Source organism: Myotis brandtii, unplaced genomic scaffold (genome assembly GCF_000412655.1).
Source record: "Myotis brandtii unplaced genomic scaffold, ASM41265v1 scaffold482, whole genome shotgun sequence".
Lineage (NCBI taxonomy): Eukaryota > Metazoa > Chordata > Mammalia > Chiroptera > Vespertilionidae > Myotis > Myotis brandtii.
The window spans coordinates 616021-637039 of NW_005368420.1; the positions used below are offsets into that span (position 1 = coordinate 616021).

General features: G+C 38.6%; 1 protein-coding gene across 11 annotated transcripts in view; it reads left to right on the forward strand.

Moving 5' to 3' along the window:
- The first annotated feature begins 250 nt into the window (after positions 1–250).
- ATXN2 (ataxin 2) overlaps positions 251–21019 on the forward strand; it is a 71344-nt gene continuing 50575 nt past the window's right edge. For 6 of the 11 annotated variants that reach the window (XR_001364064.1, XR_001364065.1, XR_001364066.1 and 3 more), the window contains exons 1-5: positions 251–287; positions 1312–1371; positions 1857–1928; positions 2734–2884; positions 18218–18342. Coding sequence is in view for 8 of the 11 variants with exons in the window: in XM_014547727.1 (XP_014403213.1) it covers positions 1339–1371; positions 1857–1928; positions 2734–2884; positions 18218–18342 (381 nt within the window). In the remaining 3 variants the exon portion in view is untranslated. Of the gene's footprint in view, positions 288–1311; positions 1372–1856; positions 1929–2733; positions 2885–14723; positions 14739–18217; positions 18343–21019 lie in introns of all 11 variants that reach the window. The other 5 variants (XM_005876236.2, XM_014547726.1, XM_014547722.1 and 2 more) reach the window with 1 other exon arrangement.

Below are 21019 nucleotides of genomic sequence, written 5' to 3' on the forward strand. Positions count from 1 at the left end.
TTTGAGTTTGATATTGTTCAGTTTCTTTCCTCCTGCCTTCCTTCCATGACCCATACCTGTTCTGGGCCTCAAAGCCAGCAAAGCGGGGCGGGGGGGGGGGACTGTTCTTAGATAGCTTTTATACTTAATATTAGATCACAGATTGATCACTTGTGCTTTATGAATGGAATCATAAGATATTTTAAATTTGAAAATATTTTAGCTTGTTTAGCCTGTTGAATTTAATAAACATAATATTTAATCTTTTCAGAGGTCGAAACAATAACAAGGGACTGCCTCAGTCTACGGTGAGTAATTTGAATATTATTTATTTGGAAAAACTGGTAACTGAAATATGATTTTGAAACCATAGACCAAAAGTCAAGGCAAAAAAATTCCCTCTTCAATTTTATATCTCCGATATCTTTTACAGATCAGTACTGTTTGGTATAAAATTATTAGCTCTATGTCATTTTGATGATGACTGTATAAAATGTAATATTATCTAGAAATATTTTTCATGCATAGTAATGTCATTTCTTCTTTTATAAATCACCGAAGGCAAATCTAACTCCTAAAAGATAAGTGGAATACCAGAACTGGAGTTTGCAGAGCTCTTTGGGTTTTGATTTTGAGTTAATGTGCTATCTTTTATTCTTTTCATTTTTCTTCCTTTGAAAGGGCCTTTTGGGTTTAAATTGGGCACAAACAGAAGAAGGTATAAGTTCCACTCACTAATTTTTGAGACTTTGTCTTTATTGGGCAGTTTTTCTTCTTTAGAATCAGGAGGACACACACTTACGTAATGAGTGGTGTGACTGATTAATCCTTAGAGCGCTGTCATTGATTCATACGTGCTGAGAGCAGATAATCCAGGGTTTTCTACAACTCTACCCCATTTAGTTAAGGTATTCTTAACCCTGTTTAGTATACAGGTCTGTGAATTTTGATGCATACACTTGTGTTACCACCACCATAATCAAAATAGTAGAACAGTTACATTGCCTCTAAAAATCCCTCATGTCACTTTATAGTGAAATCTCCCCAATCACTGATCTGTCTCTTCTATTCCTATGGCTTTGTCTTTTCCTCATACATGTAAGTTCAGTTTTGCTTTTTATATCAGGCATAGTCAAAACATTGTTATTTGGTATGAAAACCTAAGTTTCGATTCTCTAAAGAAGCAAAAGACTATAGTAAACCAAATCTTCCTTTAATGCATGTAAGGTATTACAAACCTAACTAAATATTTTATAACAAAATAAATGTTTAATGTATGTGCAAGGATAAATATTGATTGCTAATAATGTTTTTTTTTTCTTAATGTTCCAGATTTCTTTTGATGGAATCTATGCAAATATGAGGATGGTTCATATACTTACATCAGTTGTTGTAAGTTATCAGATTATTGGGGAGAAACTGCCTTGGGAGTGGAATAAAATAATTTCATGAAGTTAAAATGTGGCTGAATGATTCTCTGTGTAACATTTCTTAGGTCATGTTTAATCAGGAATTCTGACTAGAATTTTGGAGGTTAGAATTCTACCCAAGTTACTGTAATTCACTATAAAAAGCATTCTTGTTAACCCTGTTGTGTACATAATAATCAGTAGTTGTTATGATGCATTATTTTGTCACCTTATTAGGACTGGAGTCAGAAATACTTAACTTCAGTATTTAAGTTCATGCTGTAAATTCTGAGTAGAATCCTGTGAGAATTGTGTATTGTTGATATTTTAAAAACTTTTATTGTTCTGTCAGTGAGCACCTGATATGTTGAATGAAGCCTGATGAGCTATAAAACGTAAATTGAAAACAGTTACCACCATGACTGGGTATCACACTGTTTCTTTGATAAATTAATTATATGTTTTTAGGGATCCAAATGTGAAGTACAAGTGAAAAATGGAGGTATATATGAAGGAGTTTTTAAAACATACAGTCCTAAGGTAATTTTTACTCTTTTCCTTTTTGTTAAATGTGAAACCCCATGAATCATTAACTGCCCTGTGCTTGTGTGGCTTCCTGACAGTGCTTGTTGGTTTTTGATTTAGCAATTTATAGTTATGAGGTGGGTATGTTTGTCACATTTTCATGCTCAGTGCTTTACCTTAAAAGCACTTTTTAAAACCACTTTGAATGATTTTGCTCTTCAGTTTCAAATACTGATTATTTTATAGATGGTATGTATAATCAAAAGGATTATTTTGGCCTTGCCCTAGCTGGTTTGGCTCAGTGGATGGAGTATGGACTGAAGGGTCCCGGGTTCGATTCTGGTCAAGGGCACCTACCTCGATTGTAGGCTCAATCCTTATCCCCAGTGGGGCATATGTGGGAGACAACCAACTGATGTGTCTCTCTCACATCAATGTTTCTCTCTGTCTCTCCCCTGCACTCTTTCTAAAAATCAATATCCTCTGGTGAGCATTAACAACAACAAAAATATTTTGGCCTTTTCAAGTATTGTGGACCAGAAGAGGGAGAAATTGGGTTGTTTGTTTGTTTTCTTTTTTATTACTATTAATGTTCTCGAGGCATACCATGGTAGCAAGGACCAACTTTTAGGTGAGAGGATTTTTAAAAGATGGAATGGGAAACAGTTCATATTTCTGAGGAAAACGTATAATTATAGTTCTCTTGAGATAGATTATTTTTTGCCAAAGGCATGTAAGCATAGTACTTTGATGTGCTGAAGAAGTCATGTCAAGTTTATTTTATAAATGTTTAAATATTTACTCACGTTTTTCATTTTAGTGTGATTTGGTCCTTGATGCTGCACATGAGAAAAGTACAGAATCCAGTTCAGGGCCAAAACGTGAAGAAATAATGGAGAGTATTCTGTTTAAGTGTTCAGACTTCGTTGTGGTACAGTTTAAAGATATGGACTCCAGTTATGCAAGAAGAGGTGAGTTTTGATTTCCTAAGTATGCTTCATGGTTTATAAAATTTGTTCAAGCAGACTCTACAGACATTTTTTTAAAGAAATATGGGCTTTAAAAAATGACCTGATTAAGATAAATGGGGATTATAATGCATTTTTGTTGGAAAATGTTAAAAACTAGTGGAAGATTCATTGCTACTTTTAGTAGGATAAATAATGAGAGTTTGTGTTCTTATTAAAAAATAGTTTGTAAAGGATTTTCTACAGTATCATGGTTAAACATGCTACTGTTATACTCATCGGAAAATTTCTTCTCCCATTTGTTCTGCAATGCTTTAGTTTATAAATTTTTCATTTTATAATGCTTATAAATAACACATAGTTGTATTAAGCTTATAGTTCTATAAATGCTTTAGTTTCAGTTTTATAAATGCTCTGTAAAGAAATCAAAGGCACAGAGCTAAGGGAGAAAGGCAGAGGGCTGTGGATAGAAAATGATTAATGAAGACAAATGGTAAAGGAGAACCATACATATTTGAAAAAACGTTCAGGGTCTGGGACTACGTTTAGAGAATATAAAAGTGGTGATGTATTTATATTAAAATTTAGTATGTTTCAACTGTTCATTGAGGAGAAAAATGTCAGAGTTGCTGTTATTCATTTAGAGAGCATATTTTATAGTGCTGAATGTTCAATAACATTGTACGGCTCTTCTGGGCAATTTTGAACTTGATTCTTAAATTGATTTTTTCTCTTGGTCAAATTTCATAGTCAATTCTATTGCAAATCATAACTCAGCAAGTTTTAATTTTTATGATTCAGTCTATGCCAACAGCTGTTTCTGTTGTGCTAATTTTTCTACACTGTTATTTAGAAGTTATAAGCCACTAGAAAGTTAAAGCTTTTCTCTTGGACCTCTTAACAAGGTTCTCACCTATAGTTAGCTTGCTTTTTCAGAAGCTAGCCATCCTAGGTACTCTGTAACTGCGTTACAGTGTTGATGAAAGCACTGTGTCCTGTTCTTGTATCTCCTCAAATGTCTATCTTGTATTTGTTTATTTGTTAATCCTCATTCAGTGATATTTTTTCCATTGACTTTTAGAGAGAGTGAAAAGGAGGGAGGGAGGGGTGGGGGGAGAGAGAGAAAAACATCAGTGTGAGAAAAACACAATTGGTTGCCTCCCACATGACCCGGATGGGGAATCGAACCTGCAACCCAAGTACGTGCCCTTGACCGGCATATACATACCTTGAAATTGGCATTTTATTTTAACTTGGTTTCCTGTCTCTTTCCAATGTTCCTTTCTCACCTGCTTTTTTCTCTTGCCCTCTTTCTGTTCTTCTTATTGCTCCTCATTTATATTTTTTCTCTTTAATATCCCAATTCAACTCTGTTTCAGTTCTGTGCTCTCTTGTCTATTTCTTTATTTCATTCTCCCTCATATTTCTTTCTACTGCTTTATTTCCATTGTAGTATTCTCAGTCTAGAGAACAGGGGTCAAGTGGGCCAAATCCACTCATCAGTAAATAAAGTTTTATTGTAACATAGTTATGCCCATTCCTTTATGCATCGTTAGTGACCGTGTTTCATGCTACAGTGATAGAGTTGAGTAGTTGTAATGGAGACTTATATGGCTTGCAAAACCAAAAAATATTTGCCTACTTTATAGAAAACTTTATAGAAAAAGTTTGCCTACTTTAGTTCTATATCATTTTTCCTACTGCATATGGGCTGTTAGGGCTGATCAAAAATACATACCATGCTGGGTTTGGTGAAATAACACAGAACATACTTTTTGTCTCTAAACTCATGCTTTGACTGTAATCTAATACTGTGTAATTTCATTTTTTTAAAATTTTATTTATTGATTTGAGAAAGAGATTTGTTGTTCCACTTATTCATGCATTCATTGGTTGATTCCTGTATGTGTCCTGACCAGGGATTGAACCCCCAACCTTGGTGTATCGGGACGATGCTCTGACCAACTGAGCTACGTGGCCAGGGCATCTTCGCCCTTTGCCATCACCGTTCTCTTTCCTTTGGTTTTTTTAGTGAAGAGGATGTCTCACCTCCTGCTTAATCTCGACTTCTCCAGTCATGCCCTTGACTCTGTCCATTCTGCCATTCCTGGTTCTTGCTCTTTTATATCACCTCTCTGTTTCCAAACTCTCAACCTCTTCCTCTCTGCTTACTCTTCCCCTTTAGCCTGAAAACCTATTCAAGTCCCTCTTATCCTAAAAAGTATCCCTTTTAATCCTGAGTTCTTCTAGTGACTATCTTGTCTTTCTTCCTTTCTTATCCAAACATTTTAACTACTATTTTCCACTGACTTCTCACTCCATTGTAATTTGCCTTTTGTGCTCACATCTTGGAAACTTCTGAGGCTACCAGTAACCTCTAATTGGTAGGTTTTTGGACTCTTTTGAAGTCTTTACTGCTGCATTTTACACTGCTGATTTCACCCTCCTTCAGAGCTGCTCTTTATTCCTCATGTGTCTTATTAATCATTCCTTTTCTGCTTTATTCTTGGGCTTTGTTTCTATCACACTGCACTGCCCTTCATGTGCTTGTGTCCCCAATGTTCGTTTCTTTGCCCCCTGCTTACCACATACCAGTCACTTATATGCTCTCATAATTTCAGCTAGCACATATAAGCCCCTCCCCATAATGGCTGTATCATTGCCCTTATAACATATTGTATTATAATTAGACTAAAGGCCCGGTGCACGGATTTGTGCACTGGTGGGGTCCCTCAGCCTGGCCTGCGCCCTCTTGCAATCCGGGACCCCTTGAGGGATGTTGGAGAGCCGGTTTCAGCCCGATCCCCACAGGCCAGGCCGAGGGACTCGACCAATGCATAAATCCGTTCACCAGGCCTCTAGTATGCATATAAGATCTTTGGTTAATTTTCTCATCTCCCCTCTATCCCCCTTTTCCCCTGAGATTCATCAGTCTCCATGTTTTCATGCCTGTGGTTTCTGCTCCTATGTTGAGTGTCTGCCCTCTGGTGGTCAGTGCGCATCATAGCTACTGGCCGGTTGCTTAGGCTTTTATATGTACACTACAGGCCCAGTGCACAAAATTCGTGCACTGGTACGGTCCCTAGCGACTGCCTGCTGGGTACTCCTTCCCTTCCCCCGGCTGCCTGCTGCCGCCAGGGCCTCCCTTCCCCCTGCCGCCACTGCCGGCTGGGGCCTCCCTTCCTTCCTCCAGCCGGCCCTGCCCCCTGGTCGAACTCCCAGATGAACTCCCGGTCGAGGGGACAATTTGCATACTACACTTTTATTATATAGGATAAATAGATGTTTCTGTCTCCCTCATTATTATACTTTGAGCTCCTTGTACTAGTATGTGGGTACTGTATTTTTGTTTTTGTCCTCAGAGCCTGGTATAGTGTTTTGGCACATAGTACTGGTGTAATATAAATGTCTTTTGAACAAATGAAATTAGAGCCTTCATGTAAAGAGTGAGAAAGCTATAAGTGTCTTATGTATACAGCCTGCCAACAAATACTTAATGAGCTGTGGAATGTGTCCATGGCTGTGCTTGTCACTATGGGAAGTACAGAGAAACTCAAGACTTAATCTACTTTGGGTCCCTTTTGAAAACTTAGTGAAACTGTATACCCTAATCCTAGAAAAACACACACAGGCTTCTACATTTAATTCATATTTCCCTAAGGAGTTCATATATTCCATGTTAAGAAGCTCTGCCCAAGGCATGTGAAAGAAATCAAGAAGAATGGAATGTTGAAATAGGTGGCATTGTTTTCCAAATGGAGTCCAGAGATAGGAAGAATTGTATTAGTTATAGTAGTTGGAGGAAGTTGGGGTGTGAATGTGTGATTAGAGAGCAGTGAGAGAGAATGTCATACAGATTATTTTTTTCTAATATTGTAATGTTGTGGTTGCCCTGCAGGTCTGATAGGACAAGGCCCTCTGAGCAGCAGAGAGAGGGCTCTCTTCTAAAGGGCATGCATTGGGATGCCATGGCAGTCATTGAAGGAAGAGACAGATCATAGAGCAGGATATGGCCTAGGAAGTCTTGGCTTCTGAGGGGGTCAAACATGTTCAGATTCATTTATGGTTGGTGCTCTGGTAGGGCAGGCAGGCCACAGCCTTGGAGCTGAGTAGACACATTCTTGTAGCTAAGAGTGCAGTAGGCTCTGTAGAAGGGCAGGAAATGCTAAAGTTGGACGGGCAGTCAGCTTTAAAGCTCGTCGAGTGATCAGGATCAATAGCCTGCCCTTTGGGCAAGAGGGAGGAGAGGCCCTGTGGTAGGCAGGCAGATGAGGTGATGGATATCTTGTGGCTGGGGGCTGCCCAGGTAGCTGGGCAGGAAAGCCCTATAAGGAGGTTGACTTGGGCTTGTAGCTTTTCTAGTGAGCCAACTCTAAGAAACACCATGATCTGATATTCTTTCCTTAAATGGAACCACTAGGAAGTTTACTACCTTAGCTTTGCTGTGGTTTAGTAAAAGAAGGATGTGTGTCTGTGCTGGGAGCAAGTAGTGAATGGAGACTAGCATTTATTGAGGCCAGTGTTTAGGTGGCACAGAAATTGAGATTTAAAAAAGAAGCAGGTATAATGGACCCAGGTGAGGGAAAGCTAAATGGAGTAATTTGAGGTATTCATAGGGAAGTATTGCATACTTATTAAAATAAAGTCTCCTTTGCCCTGACTGGTTTGGCTCAGTGGATAGAGCATCAGCCTGTGGACTGAAGGGTCCCGGGTTCGATTCCGGTCAGGGGCACATGCCTGGGTTGCGGGCTTGGTCCCCGGTGGGGGGCGTGCAGGAGGCAGCCGATCAATGATTCTCTCTCATCATTAATGTTTCTATCTCTCTCCCTCTCCCTTCCTCTCTGAGATCAATAAAAATATTTTTTTTAAAAAAAAAGGTCTCCTTCCACTAAATTTTGTTTATACATTTTTAGAGCAAATAGAAATTCTCTGCTATATTCATTTGTATGCTAAGGTCAAAGTAATAACTTTATTTATTAAAAACAAAAGATAAAATGGCAAAAAAACCTACAGCATAAAGTAGAATTTTATTTAGACAAACAAAATAAAAATATTGTTTAGTACTAATAAGAGTAAGGTGATCTGAATCACAATATGTATGAGAACTATTGATTTCCTCTTTATTTAATAGCGTTAATCAGCTAGACAGTATAAAATAAAAACATTTACAATAGGAACAGAGTTTAAAGTGTAAAAATAAACATATGTGGTTAAGCTGAAGACTATGAAAACACTACGGAAGGATATAATAAGATTTGACTAAATGGAGAAATGTTCCATACTTTGACTGGAAATATTTAATACTTTACAGTTGTCTACTCTCCTGAAAGTAATATCTAAAGATGATATTATCTCTATTGTAGAAATTGACAAAATGATTGTAAAGTTTATAAAGTATTATGTATTAACAGAAGAACTTTGGAAATTCTTTTCCACCAGAGTCACAAAAGATGACTTGTCCTACCATACAGTAAAGTGCATTAGAATTAAAGCATAGTGATCATTGTGGTAAAGAATAGAGAATCTTGCCCTGACCGGTTTGGCTCAGTGGATAGAGCGTCAGCCTGAGGACTAAAGGGTCCCAGGTTCGATTCCAGTCAAGGGCATGTGCCTTGGTTGCGGGCACATCCCCAGTGGGGGGTGTGAAAGAGGCAGCTGATCGATGTTTCTCTCATCGATCTTTCTGGCTCTCTATCCTTCTGCCTTCCTCTCTGTAAAAAATCAATAAAATATATTAAAAAAAAAAAGAATAGAGAATCCAAAACAGACTATTTATATGAGCATTTTATTAATATGTGGTAAAGATAATAATACTTAAATATATGGAGTTAAGGTGGGTTATTCAGTAAATGCTGTTGGGACATTTGGGAGGAATTAGATTCCTACTTTATACCTATCACCAAAATAAAACCTAAATGGTTAAAGAAAAAACATTTTTTAATTAAAACTATATAGGAATTCTAGAAAAAGTCTATGAATTTATATCATTTTGAGATAGAGGATGACTTTATAAGTATGAACATCAAAGCAAAAATTCATAAAGTAAAAGATTTAAATATTTGATTATAAAATATTAAAGACGTACATGTATGCAGAAGTGCCATAAAATTTAGAAGACATGCTCCACACTGGGGAAATGGAATAAAATAAGTTTTACAAATGGCTAGTGAACATGTGGAAAGATAGTCTACCTCACTAGTAATCAAAGGTGTGTAGTTTCAAAGGCATGGAATGTGATTTTTCATCTCTCAGGCTTGCTGAATGGTAAAAGTGAGAAAGATGAATATTAACCTTGTGATGGTGAGGGACTCAAGAAATGACTTATACTGTCCTAGTGGGACAGTTTAAGTAAAAACAAGTAGGATTCTTGAACTCTCCAGTAGATCATTGAAAATGAGTCCAGGACACTTTCAGGAAGACAGTTTACTTGGTTGTATTATGTGATGCTATACCCAGTTACTATCTGGTTTTAGTTTATTTTCTCTTGGTCTGCAGAGTCTTAGTGGTGTCTTTATCAATAGCATATATATTAAAACTAATAAGAAAGTAGGGCAGTGAGAGAATGTGGGTAAATTGTCTCCATTTTAATTTCTATTCAATCTGACTAAATAGAGAAATGATTGCTTTTTTTACCCAGATCAGTCCTGGCTCAGAATTTTAAATGAGCATGTGCATTTGAACAGTTGTTCCTCTAATTTATATTAGAAAAGAACAGTCTGAATCTTTAAACTGTTCTTTATATTTGCCAAGGAAACAGAAAGGCATGCATATAGCTGTAAGAATTGGAATGAATTTCATTTACTTTCTCTATTTCTGGACACTTTTGCTATAATTCTCAAGTTTTTTTTAAAAAGACTACTGTGCTGGCTACTAGTACTGGTGGTTCAGTTACTAAGTTTGACTCCTGAATATTTCTGAATGTATTTTTTTTTTTTGCCCTAAATTTGTACAAAATTATTTCCTTTCTCATTCTTTAACTTTTGAGATGAAAACTGTTCCTTTTATAAAAAAATGCTCGAACACTGATTGGAGCGGAGCCATTTTGCCTTTCCAAATAGCACAGACTAAAAGCTCCTCTTTCCCTTCAAAATGGGGCTTTGCACCCAGAGGCCATTGGAGAAGCTGAAACAGAATGCCCACCTCCTGATGCCTCACTCCACAAACTGTCTTTGTTTTGGCATCACTGTTAGAATGTCTTCTGATATCTTTTGGAGGTAATGCAGGAATAAAAAATCTAACATTTTGTGGAATCTCTCAGCTGCTGGGACCAGAAGCGAGTGTAATCAGGGAAGGCTCTATTGCCTGTTTTGGGGTATATGTGCTGCAGGACAGATCTGGTTTCCTGTTCCGACCCTACCAAGTGTGAATTCAGGATAATCTATTACTTTATTCTAGCTCTTCCTGACTCATTCTTCCCTAAAAAAAATTTTCATTTGAAGGAAAATTTTTGGGACTGACTTTTATGGATCTAACCTCAAAAGACTTGAATTTATTATTATATAACTGTCATCTCCATGGTACTACTTCTAATATGAAATAGTTCTGCTTGATAGCCCAGAATTACAATTAGAAAATAGTTGTGGTCATTCAAAATGAACAGTATCCACTCCTGCATTTTTTAAAAAATATTTTTTACTGGTTTTTTACAGAGGAAGGGAGAGGGATAGAGAGTTAGAAACATCGATCAGCTGCCTCCTGCACACCCCCTACTGGGGATATGCCCGCAACCAAGGTGTACATGCCCTTCACCGGAATCAAACTTGGGACCCTTCAGTCCGTAGGCCAATGCTCCATCCACTGAGCCAAACCGGTTAGGGCCACTTTTGCATTTTTTAATAGGCAAGTGCTTGTCTGGTATATTTTGTAATGTAACTATAATTTCTTAGTATTTAGATCAGAGGCTTTCAGGTTTCCTATAGGTTTGTGGCTAAGACCCTGATACCTTCCAAGGTTAGGGTGCAAATGGTAGATTTTACAAAAATTTATTTTCAAGTCGGTTATTTGGAACTGAACACTATTCCTTAGCCTTCTGAGCTCTGTTACATATGTGTCTTTTATCTCCATTTCATTTTAGCAGCCTGCTTTTATGACTTTTGTCATGGCTTATAACTGCTTTCTGTTCCAGAATGCCCTTCCAGATCTACTCTGACCAGGGTCTACTCTGACCACAGCCAACTTAACCTTGACTCTTCTACTCCTTTTCTTCTGTGCCCCTCAGAGGGCTCTCTGGCCCTTCCCTGGCCGTCCATTGGTTTAAATAAAGAATTGGGTTCATTTGTTTGATCCTCCTCTGGCCTTCCATTTTTAAACTCCTCTCTGTAGACTCCTATAGCCAGCCTGCTGGGTGTGGCTGGGGACATCCCATTACGGTGCTGGTTAGTTTCTAGCTCTTGCTAGAGCTTTAGGAGGGCTCAGCAGACCTTTTTAACCTGTTTCTACAACCTTAACGACCATTCTTTCCAGTCATTTTTATCCACAGCAGAAAGTTCTTCCTTGCTACTTTTTAAAGCATAATTTTTAACCTGGATCCATGGATTTCCAAATGGTTTGTGGAGTGGACTCAGGGCATTTTTGAACTTGGATGGGGGAAGAAATTTACATTTTTATTTTCATTACCTTTTAATTGAAATTTAGCTTTTTTCCCTCCGTTATTAATGTAGGCAAAAAATCACTAGTATTTGCAGTATCTGTGACTCTAGCACCTATAGCATTCAGTTAATTTTATATCACTTGTATGGATGTGGATATCTCAAAAATTACTTAATGCTCGTTGACTCTTTAAAATTGCAATAGTAACTTGCTGTTAGATTTTATTGTTTACTGAATTAATAAAGAAGCATATACCACTATGGAACAAATGTGGTTTTTTGGGTTTTGATAACGGCATTTCATTATATTTGATTTCCTATGTCTTTTATGCAATTAAACCCATAAGCTCCCTAAAATGCCAGAGGGATACATGGATCAAAGAAAAAAGGTTAAGAATCCCTAATCTAGAGGCTCCCTGTGCCCCATCTCCCTGAAACCCTCTCTTATCCTTTTTCCCTCTCCTGCCTGAGGACCTTGCCTCCACTAGTCTACTTGGTTCTGTTGTTCCTACCCACACAACCTGGGCCCTCACTGTGCTCTTTATCCCCATCTTGTTTCTTCACACTATTCTTTAATATTATACCCTTTAATATTTCCTATATAATAAAATGTCTGGTTTAGTATATACTTATGGTGTGAAAATTCATAAAAACATGAGTAAAACACAGGGTAATCTCACCTATGGACTTGTGTACAGTGGAGAAATTTTATTTCTTATTAAATATATTTTTTTTATTGAAGCAAGAGCAAGCGAGAGAGAGAGAGAGAGAAACATCAATGATGAGAGAAAATCATTGATCGGCTCCCTCCTGCACACCCCACACTGGGGATGGAGCCCGCAACCTGGGCATATGCCCCTACTGGGAATCTAACCATGACCTCCTGGTTCGTAGGTTGATGCTCAACCACTGAGCCACACTGGTTGGGCAGAAATTTTATTTTTAATGCTATTCTAGTCTATATTGTAACCCCTTTTCTTCCCCCTACTTAATTCTTATATATTCCTATATATATGTATGATTATTTTTTTTTCCCCAGGTAGGAAGGGAAAGGGAGAGAGAGAGAGAGAGAGAGAAAGAAACATTAATGACTAGAGGCCCAGTGCATTTGTGCACAGGTAGGTTCCCTAGCAGCTGCTGGCTGAGGCCTCCCTTCACACCCACCTTGGCCTGGTGCCACCTGCTCACCTGCTCCACCATCCCGCTGCAGTCCTGCTCTCCTCGGGGCCCATTGGGCTGGCAGCGCCTCCATTGCCGCCTGCTGCCAGTGCTGCGTTGCCAACACCTGCCATGTTCCGCGCTGCCCCCTGTTGGTCAGCACACATCTAACTCCGGGTTGGTCGAACTCCCGCCTGTAGGGATACTTTGCATATTAGCCTTTTATTATATCGGATAGGATGAGAGATCGGCTGCTTCTGCATGCCTCCTACCAGGGATAGAGCCTGCAACCTGGGCATGTGCCCTGACCTCTTGGTTCATAGGTTGACGCTCACACTTGTCGAGCACCCCTACTTAATTCTTGCTTGTGTGTTTTTTAAAAAATATACATTTTATTGATTTTTTACAGAGAGGAGGGGAGAGGAACAGAGAGTTAGAAACATCGATGAGAGAGACACATCGATCAGCTGCCTCCTGCACACCCCCCACTGGGGATCTGCTCGCAACCAAGGTACATGCCCTTGACCGGAATCGAACCTGGGACCCTTGAGTCCACAGGCCGATGCTCTATCCACTGAGCCAAACCAGTCAGGGCTTGCTTGTGTTTTTGAAGGCCTTGATCAACTGTTGCTTTTAAGGCCACAGCCTCTAGTTCTCAGAACTAAAGATTTGCTTCAATCTGTAACTACTCTTCCATACCTAGGAGCTCCTGCAGGAAAAGTCAGGGGTTCTATCTTAGTCAGATATGAATCCCCAGCTCATCCAAACTCAGTAATACTCAGTAAATATTAAAGATGGTCTCATTTGTGAGGTTGGCACCCACTATAACTGTAGACTCTATTGTATATAGATTGGTCCGGGTATAATTGATGGTACATGATAAGAAAATACTTTTTAAAGTCGTTGAAAAAGTCACATTATTAATAATGGTCAAAATAGAATGATGTCATTGAAATGGAATTTTTCATTTACCTAGGATTTCAGTGTTTGAGCCCTGGCTGGTTTGCTCAGTGGATAAAGTGTCAGCCTGCGGACTGAAGGGTCCCAGGTTCGATTCCAGTCAAGGGTACAAAGGCTGGGTTGCCGGCTGGATCCCCATTAGGGGGTGTGCAGGAGGCAGCCAATCATCGATGTTTCTTTCTCTCCCTCTCCCTTCCTCTCTGAAATTAAAAAATACCTATTTTTTAAAAATTTCAGTGTTTGACAAAACAGATTTAATTGAAAGATGAACTAGATATTTGAGGATTTTGGTGAATACTTTTCTGGAAGTATTTAAGGGTTTCTGATGTTAAGTCTAATAATGATTTTTAAACTTCCAGTTTTATGTCATTTTGTAGTTTTTAAATATGTGTGTGTGTGTGTGTGTGTGTATATATATATATATATATATAATTGATTTCAGAGAGGAAGGGAGGAGAGATAGTTAGAAACATCAATGATGAAAGAGAATCATTGATTGGCTGCCTCCTGCACGCCCCCCACTGGGATCGAGCCCGCAAGAGCCCGCAATCTGGGCATGTGCCTTTGAGCAGAATCGAACCCAGGACCCTTCAGTCCGCAGGCTGATGTTCTAGCCGCTGAGCCAAACCAGCCAGGGCTCATTTTGTAGTTTTAATAAATTTAATTTATATTATTTTATGGTATGCTACTAGCCTTTAACTTATTTCACCACTATTCTGGCTCTTTAAAATATTTCCTGACAACTTTGCTTCTTCAGTAATAATTGACTGAGAAGTAAAAGAGGAAAACTTGAGGAGAGCACTATCCTATTTCCTGGGTATGGGGCTGAGGGAATGCCTATGGGGGATGGGGGGGAAACATATTGGTTGAGGCATTTCTTTCCAATCACCACAAGGTGGCACCACTGGCTCAGAATGACTGGGTTTCCGCCAGAATCAGAAGGAAGGCTTTGAGAGCCCACCTGCTGTAGGGGTAAAAAAAAAAGATAGTTTTATATTACTTTTTCCTTATAGTCTAGAGATTTTTGTAAATTGGATGTTTATAAAGCAGGGAATTAAGCACATGATGAATTTATATCCATTATTTCATCTGATAATTTTTATTGTGTTTTGTTTTTTTTCTTTCTGTACCTGTAGTTGCTTCAGAAACAGGTAATATTTTTCTAACAGTCACTTTGTATTCTTGCATCTTGCCTTTATAAATGCTTTTGTTTCTTACCATAGTGGATAATGGAAAATTAATATACTCTGACTTATGACATTAGAAAAATCTACATGCAAATTCCCACAATTGCAATTGATTATAGCCAGTTGATTTTTTGAAATTTGCTGGCATTCTGGATACAACATTGTACTATGTAATACCAACAGTGTTTTTAAAAATCCAAACATGGCTGTTAATAAAGCATTTTTAGAATTTACAGTAGTGGTTATTGGTAACAGTGTAGAATGGAATATCCAGGTCTTGATTTCTTTTAGCTAATGATACAGTGCTGATCTGAAGTAGAGTATTTATGACCAGGGTGTTCTCCAGCATCCTGACACTATAGCCTCATTTTGTGTTGACTCCCCACTTCTGCGCATCTTTCCCTAAACTTTTTACTCGTCTTTAAAAAGGGATTGTCTTTGGGGAAATTCTGATTTTATTTATTTTTTAATTTAATTTTTAGTTTTCAGAGGAAGGGAGAGAGAAGAGAGAGATAGAAGAAACATCAATGATGAGAGAGAATCATTGATTGGCTACCTCCTGCACGCCCCCTCCTGGGGATCAAGCCCACAACCCAGGCATGTGCCCTTGACAGGAATCGAGCCCGAGACCCTTCAGTCTGCAGTAGATGCTCTATCCATTGAGCCAAACCGGCTAGGGCTCTTTGGGGGAAATTTTAAAAGTAACATCATTCCTTATTAAGAGAAACACTTTCACATTTTCCCTTCCCCCATTTCTGCCTTGAAATAAAACCATAATGCTCCAAGTAAAAACAGGTGAATAGTTAATTCCTTTTATAAGGTTGGTGTTGTAAACAGAAGATTTAAGATAATGTAGAATTGGAAAAATAGGTTATTTAATAAATGGCCTCTTTCTACAGCCTAAACTCTGATCAGCAGAGTAAAACTTGGTTTAGTGAAGTTTGCTTTTTTTTTTTTTTTAAATATGTTTTATTGATCTACAGAGAAGAAGGGAGAGGGATAGAGAGTCAGAAACATTGATTGGAGAGAAACATCAATCAGTTGCCTCCTGCACACTCCCCACTGGGGATGCGCCCGCAACCGAGGTACATGCCCTTGACCGGAATTGAACCTGGGACCCTTGAGTCCGCAGGCCGACGCTCCATCCACTGAGCAAAACCAGCCAGGGCTGCTTTTTTTTTTTTACCCTCAGTGAAAGCCTTGCTGTTTTCTTTTAGAACAGGGGTCCTCAAATTTTTTAAACAGGGGGCCAGTTCACTGTCCCTCAGACCGTTGGAGGGCCGGACTATAGTTTAAAAAAAAACTATGAACAAATTCCTATGCACACTGCACATATCTTATTTTGTAAAAAAACAAAATGGGAACAAATACAATATTTGTATTTGCATGTGGCCCGCGGGCCGTAGTTTGAGGACCCCTGTTTTAGAATAATAATATATTATTATAAAAGTACATTTAAGTTATTTTTTTGTATTTTTCAATTTCAGGACAGCTTGGCTTGGTCTCTACTCTTTCCAAATACTTTGCCATACATACACACACATTCCTGCAGCGAGAAAAAGTCCATTTATGTTGCTGTGTAAAAAAAAAAAAAAAAAATCTCTCGCTGCTTTGAGCTTTAATTTTGTGAATAAAAATAATGCTACTTTTAATACTGGATTTCCATCTAAGTATGTGCTTTATTTACTTAAAATGTATGCTTTTCTAAAATTAGTGTGATTAAAACATTAACAGGATCTTAATTATAAATTAATAATCCTGTTGCTTCTTGCAGAAGATAACATGACTGGTTTGGAATTTTTCTGTAGTCTAGTTTTCTGTTCTAGTTTTGTGAAAATTAAACTAGTGAATTTTAGCATCCTAATGTAAGTTATTATTTGATTTTTTTAGAGCATTTCACATTCTTGAAAACACACATGCCAAAATTAATTTTTACCAAGAATTTGTGTAACTTTAAGATAATACAGAGTAGGGCTTGACTTAGGTGAATGTCATGTAAAGCCAAGTTTTTAGGACCATCTTCCAGCTGAAGATGACATGAAGTCAGCATCAGTCTATTAGACTCTTAGAAAGTTTTCCCAAAATAGAGTCGCTTCTAGTGAGTACTCCTTCCCACTCTCAACTGTAGTGTGCATCTCTGGGGAGGCCCCCGCGTACACTCTTGGCGTTTATTACTGCTAGCAATGAGAATTGTGCTGCTGGTAGAGCTGGCAGCTAAGCCCATTAGTGCAGTTATGTCTTTATTTCCTAGTGAGTGTGCTACCCCCATCCCTCCCCACTCCTTCATCCGCCCCTGGTTTGGGATGAGGGGAAGTAAAAGCTAGTTAGGCTTGTAGTGCCATCCATAAATTTGCTGGCACAAATTTCTTACTTTGTCATCACCTTGCCCACTGGAGAGCTGTTAGTAGTCACAAAAGCAGTATCAAATAAAAAATCCCTCTGGAATTGGCTCTTTTGAGGAGACACAGCTGTTGATTCTTCCCTTCTTTTCCGTGGTGGTAGCTTGTAGTAGGGGTGAGCTCATAATGACTGGGAGCCTGATCAGCAGAAGTATCACTGTCTAGCCCTGTGCTAGATGATGCCATAAGAGTCCAGCCACTTAAGTGCAAGCCTTTATCTCCAAAGCATTTTCTAACGTTGCCCCAGTGGACCTTTATTTAACTGAGTCCTAACTCCCAACTAGAGAAAATTTTTCTTTGCTGGGATAGCTGCTACAGATAGTTCCCGTCAGCCAAGCATACTGATGCCGTGTTGCTTTCACTAGCTAGTGCTCCTCAGTAATATTAGCAGAGGAGAAGCAGACACAAGTGAGAAAGAATGGATCGGAAGTTCAGATGGCCCTGCCATGTGAACTTTCTGGAGACAGGAAACACTGTAGGGCCTGAACTTTGTAACAGGGAAGCTGTAGGGAAAAATGGGTTCTGTGGAGAATGGGTCACTTAGAATAGCTTCAGTTACTAATGGCAAAAGTATGTTAGGATACTGATGCTTGCATATAGACATGGGTTCAGAAAGTGGAAAAATCTTCCCATGTTTGGCTGCAGGACCACTGGGGGTATGTCTAATTACTGGGTTCTTTTAACAAAAGAGATCCTTTTAGGTGGATGGATAGAAATTTTCTGGATTACTTCAAAAAACACCAAGTAATTATTTTTCATATAATTTAATGACTTGTGAATATATGAAAACATTTCATGTGGCTTAAAATTATATTGAAAACATAATCTTCATTAATAATTATCTATGATGCCAATTAAGTTTTCTAAAGTTAGAAGCATCAGATATCTGAAAGCATACTGTTAATGAATGTTATTCTTTCTGCATTAGAAATTCCCTTTTCATAATTATTTTTTAGCATACATCTTTGTTGGTAATTTATGTGTATAGTTTAGTCCATTGTGTGGGTGGTTGTATGATCTTTCAACCAAAAACATCCTTTGCAGATGCTTTCACTGACTCAGCTATCGGTGCTAAAGTGAACGGTGAGCACAAGGAGAAGGACCTGGAGCCCTGGGATGCAGGGGAGCTCGCTGCCAGTGAGGAGCTCGAAGCTTTGGAGAACGACGTCGTAAGTACAGTCTCTGGATTACTAACCGACTATGGCCGTGTGATGTGGTATGACATCCTGTCACTTGGATTCAATTTAAGTATGTTGTTGTTGTTGTAATTATATTTAAAGCAGCAGTTTTATTGTGTAAATGTAGATTGTTGCCTGTATTTCCCCTCCTTCCCCCACCCCCCAACCCCCACCCCAGGGTGGTAAATACAGAAAAAATGTTTCTTTGGGATGCTTATGAATTATTCCTATGTTTTTAAAGTAAGTTATAATAAGCAACTTTCAAATCTAAACCATGGGAAACTGGAAATGCCAGAATACACTGGGGCCTTGACTTACGAGTTTAATTCGTTCCGTGACGGAGCTCCTAACTCAAATTACTCGTATGTCAAATCAAAAACTGAACGAGTAAGACACGTGATGCTGGGCTGATGTTGTGGCGTTCACTGCGCCAACTAGCGGTGGGGTATCTGAAGCTGGCTCGTAACCCGAATTTTAGCTTGCAACTCAAAGCAAAAAATCGGCTGAGAGACGGCTCGTTAGTCGGGAAACTCGTAAGTCAAGGCCCCACTGTATTTTGCTTTGAGTGCTCTGCCCCATAAGGCAGCCCAAGGCAAGTGGTATGGTGTCTAAATTGTCTGTTGACTTTAGGTGAGGTCAAAGTACATCTTTCAGGCTTGTCTGAAAAAGAAGTACTAATTATTAAGGTATACAGTTAGGTAACTGTATAATTAAAGCAACAAATAAATTTCTTAATCTAAATTAGGATCATTCGCCACAAAAACCTATTTATAAAAGTCTCTTAGCAAACATTTTTACTTTTCCTATAACACGTCATCTATAAATCACATGCTTAATAAAGGCTGTCTTTAGGATTCTGTAAATAAATTTTCTAAACTGCAGAGATAGAAAGCAAAGTCTCTTGCCAAAAATGAGTGTTTAGGGAGCAAAATTAGAATCGTATGAAGAATCTTCCATTGAATATTACAGAGAAGTCTTATAACCAATCTGTGCTTTATCTTTAAGTCATTGTTCAGTTATAAATACGTAGGCAACACATCACTATTAATTTTCAAACATTAAAGAATCACATATAACCTGATGCAAAGGTTCTGAGGTCTGTGCAGCATAGCACCTGCGTGGAGGGTGTAGTGAAGCAGGCACTCTTTTTTTATTGGTAGTGAGGCACATAAGTGGATCAATGCTTTCTAGAGAGCATTCTGGCAATATCTTATTTAAAAAAAAAAGATTTCATTGATTTTTTACAGAGAGGAAGGGAGAGGGATAGAGAGTTAGAAACATTGATGAAAGAGAAACATCAATCAGCCGCCTCCTGCACACCCCTCACTGGGGATGTGCCTGCAACCAAGGTACATACCTTTGACTGGAATCAAACCTGGGACCCTTCAGTCCGCAGGCCGACGCTCCATCCACTGAGCCAAACCAGTTAGGGCCTGGCAATATCTTATCTGAATTTAAAATAAACATACACTTTGGTCTAGCAGTTCTACCCCTGAGAATTTATTTTTGCCATAATTGATCCGTAAAACGTGAAAATAATTATGTATGAGGATTTTTTTTGCAGCTGTTTCTGATAGTGAAAAATTTGATACAGCCTCATTGTCCATTAGCAGGGTGTGGGTTAAGTAGATTTAGTGTACCTTCATTCAGTTGAAATACTATATGTCCATGAAAAAGAATAGTAGTTTGGTATGGAAAGATATGCAAGACTTAATGAATGAAAAAGCACGTTGGAGAACAAGAAGATCATATTTGGGTTTTAAAATAAAGAGAGAGCCAATTATATGTGCATAGGGACTGTCTGGATTATGTCCAAGAAATTGTTAGTAGTGGTTAGGCACACATTTACTTTTTATTGGATGTCTTTCTGCAGTTTAGATTTTTTACATGGAGCATAAACTACTTAAGTAATTTTAAAGCCTTCACAAGTAACTGATTTTCTGTCCATGTTAGGCCTAAGGAGTTGCTTTAGTGGTGGAATTACATTATAGTTTTGTTTTTAAATATATTTTTATTGATTTCAGAGAGGAAGGGAGAAGGATAGAGAGATAGAAATATCAATGATGAGAGAGAATCATGGATCGTCTGCCTCTTGCATGCCCCCTACTGGGGATCAAGTCTGCAACCTGGGCATGTGCCCATGGCCGGAATCAAACCTGGGACCCTTCAGTCCTCAGGCCGACACTCTATCCACTGAGCAAAACTGGCTAGGGCTACATTATAGTTTTATCTGAAGTAACACAGAGAACCCAAGGTCGATGGGTGACCTTAGAGGCAAGCTTTAGTGTTGAAGTTGCCATGGACATTGCTTGGATGATTCTGTGTTCTCTCTTCTGAGATGGATAATGATTATGGACTGTATTTTGGTCTTTCCACCAGTCAGGCCTTTAAAAGGAGTTGAAACAATAGAGAAGTGATTGATTACCTAGACATTAATATATACCAGTGAAGATTCTTGCCGCCACTGCCCCTGATGGATTAATTCTTATGGATTAAAAACTGTACTTTAGCCCTGACCAGGTAGCTCAGTTGGTTAGAGCATTGTCCCGATATGCCAAGTTCGATCCCAGTCAAGGCACATACAAAAATCAACCAAATAAATGCCTAAATAATTGGAACAACAAATCGACGTTTTTCCTCTCTCTCTCTCTCTCTCTCTCTCTCTCCC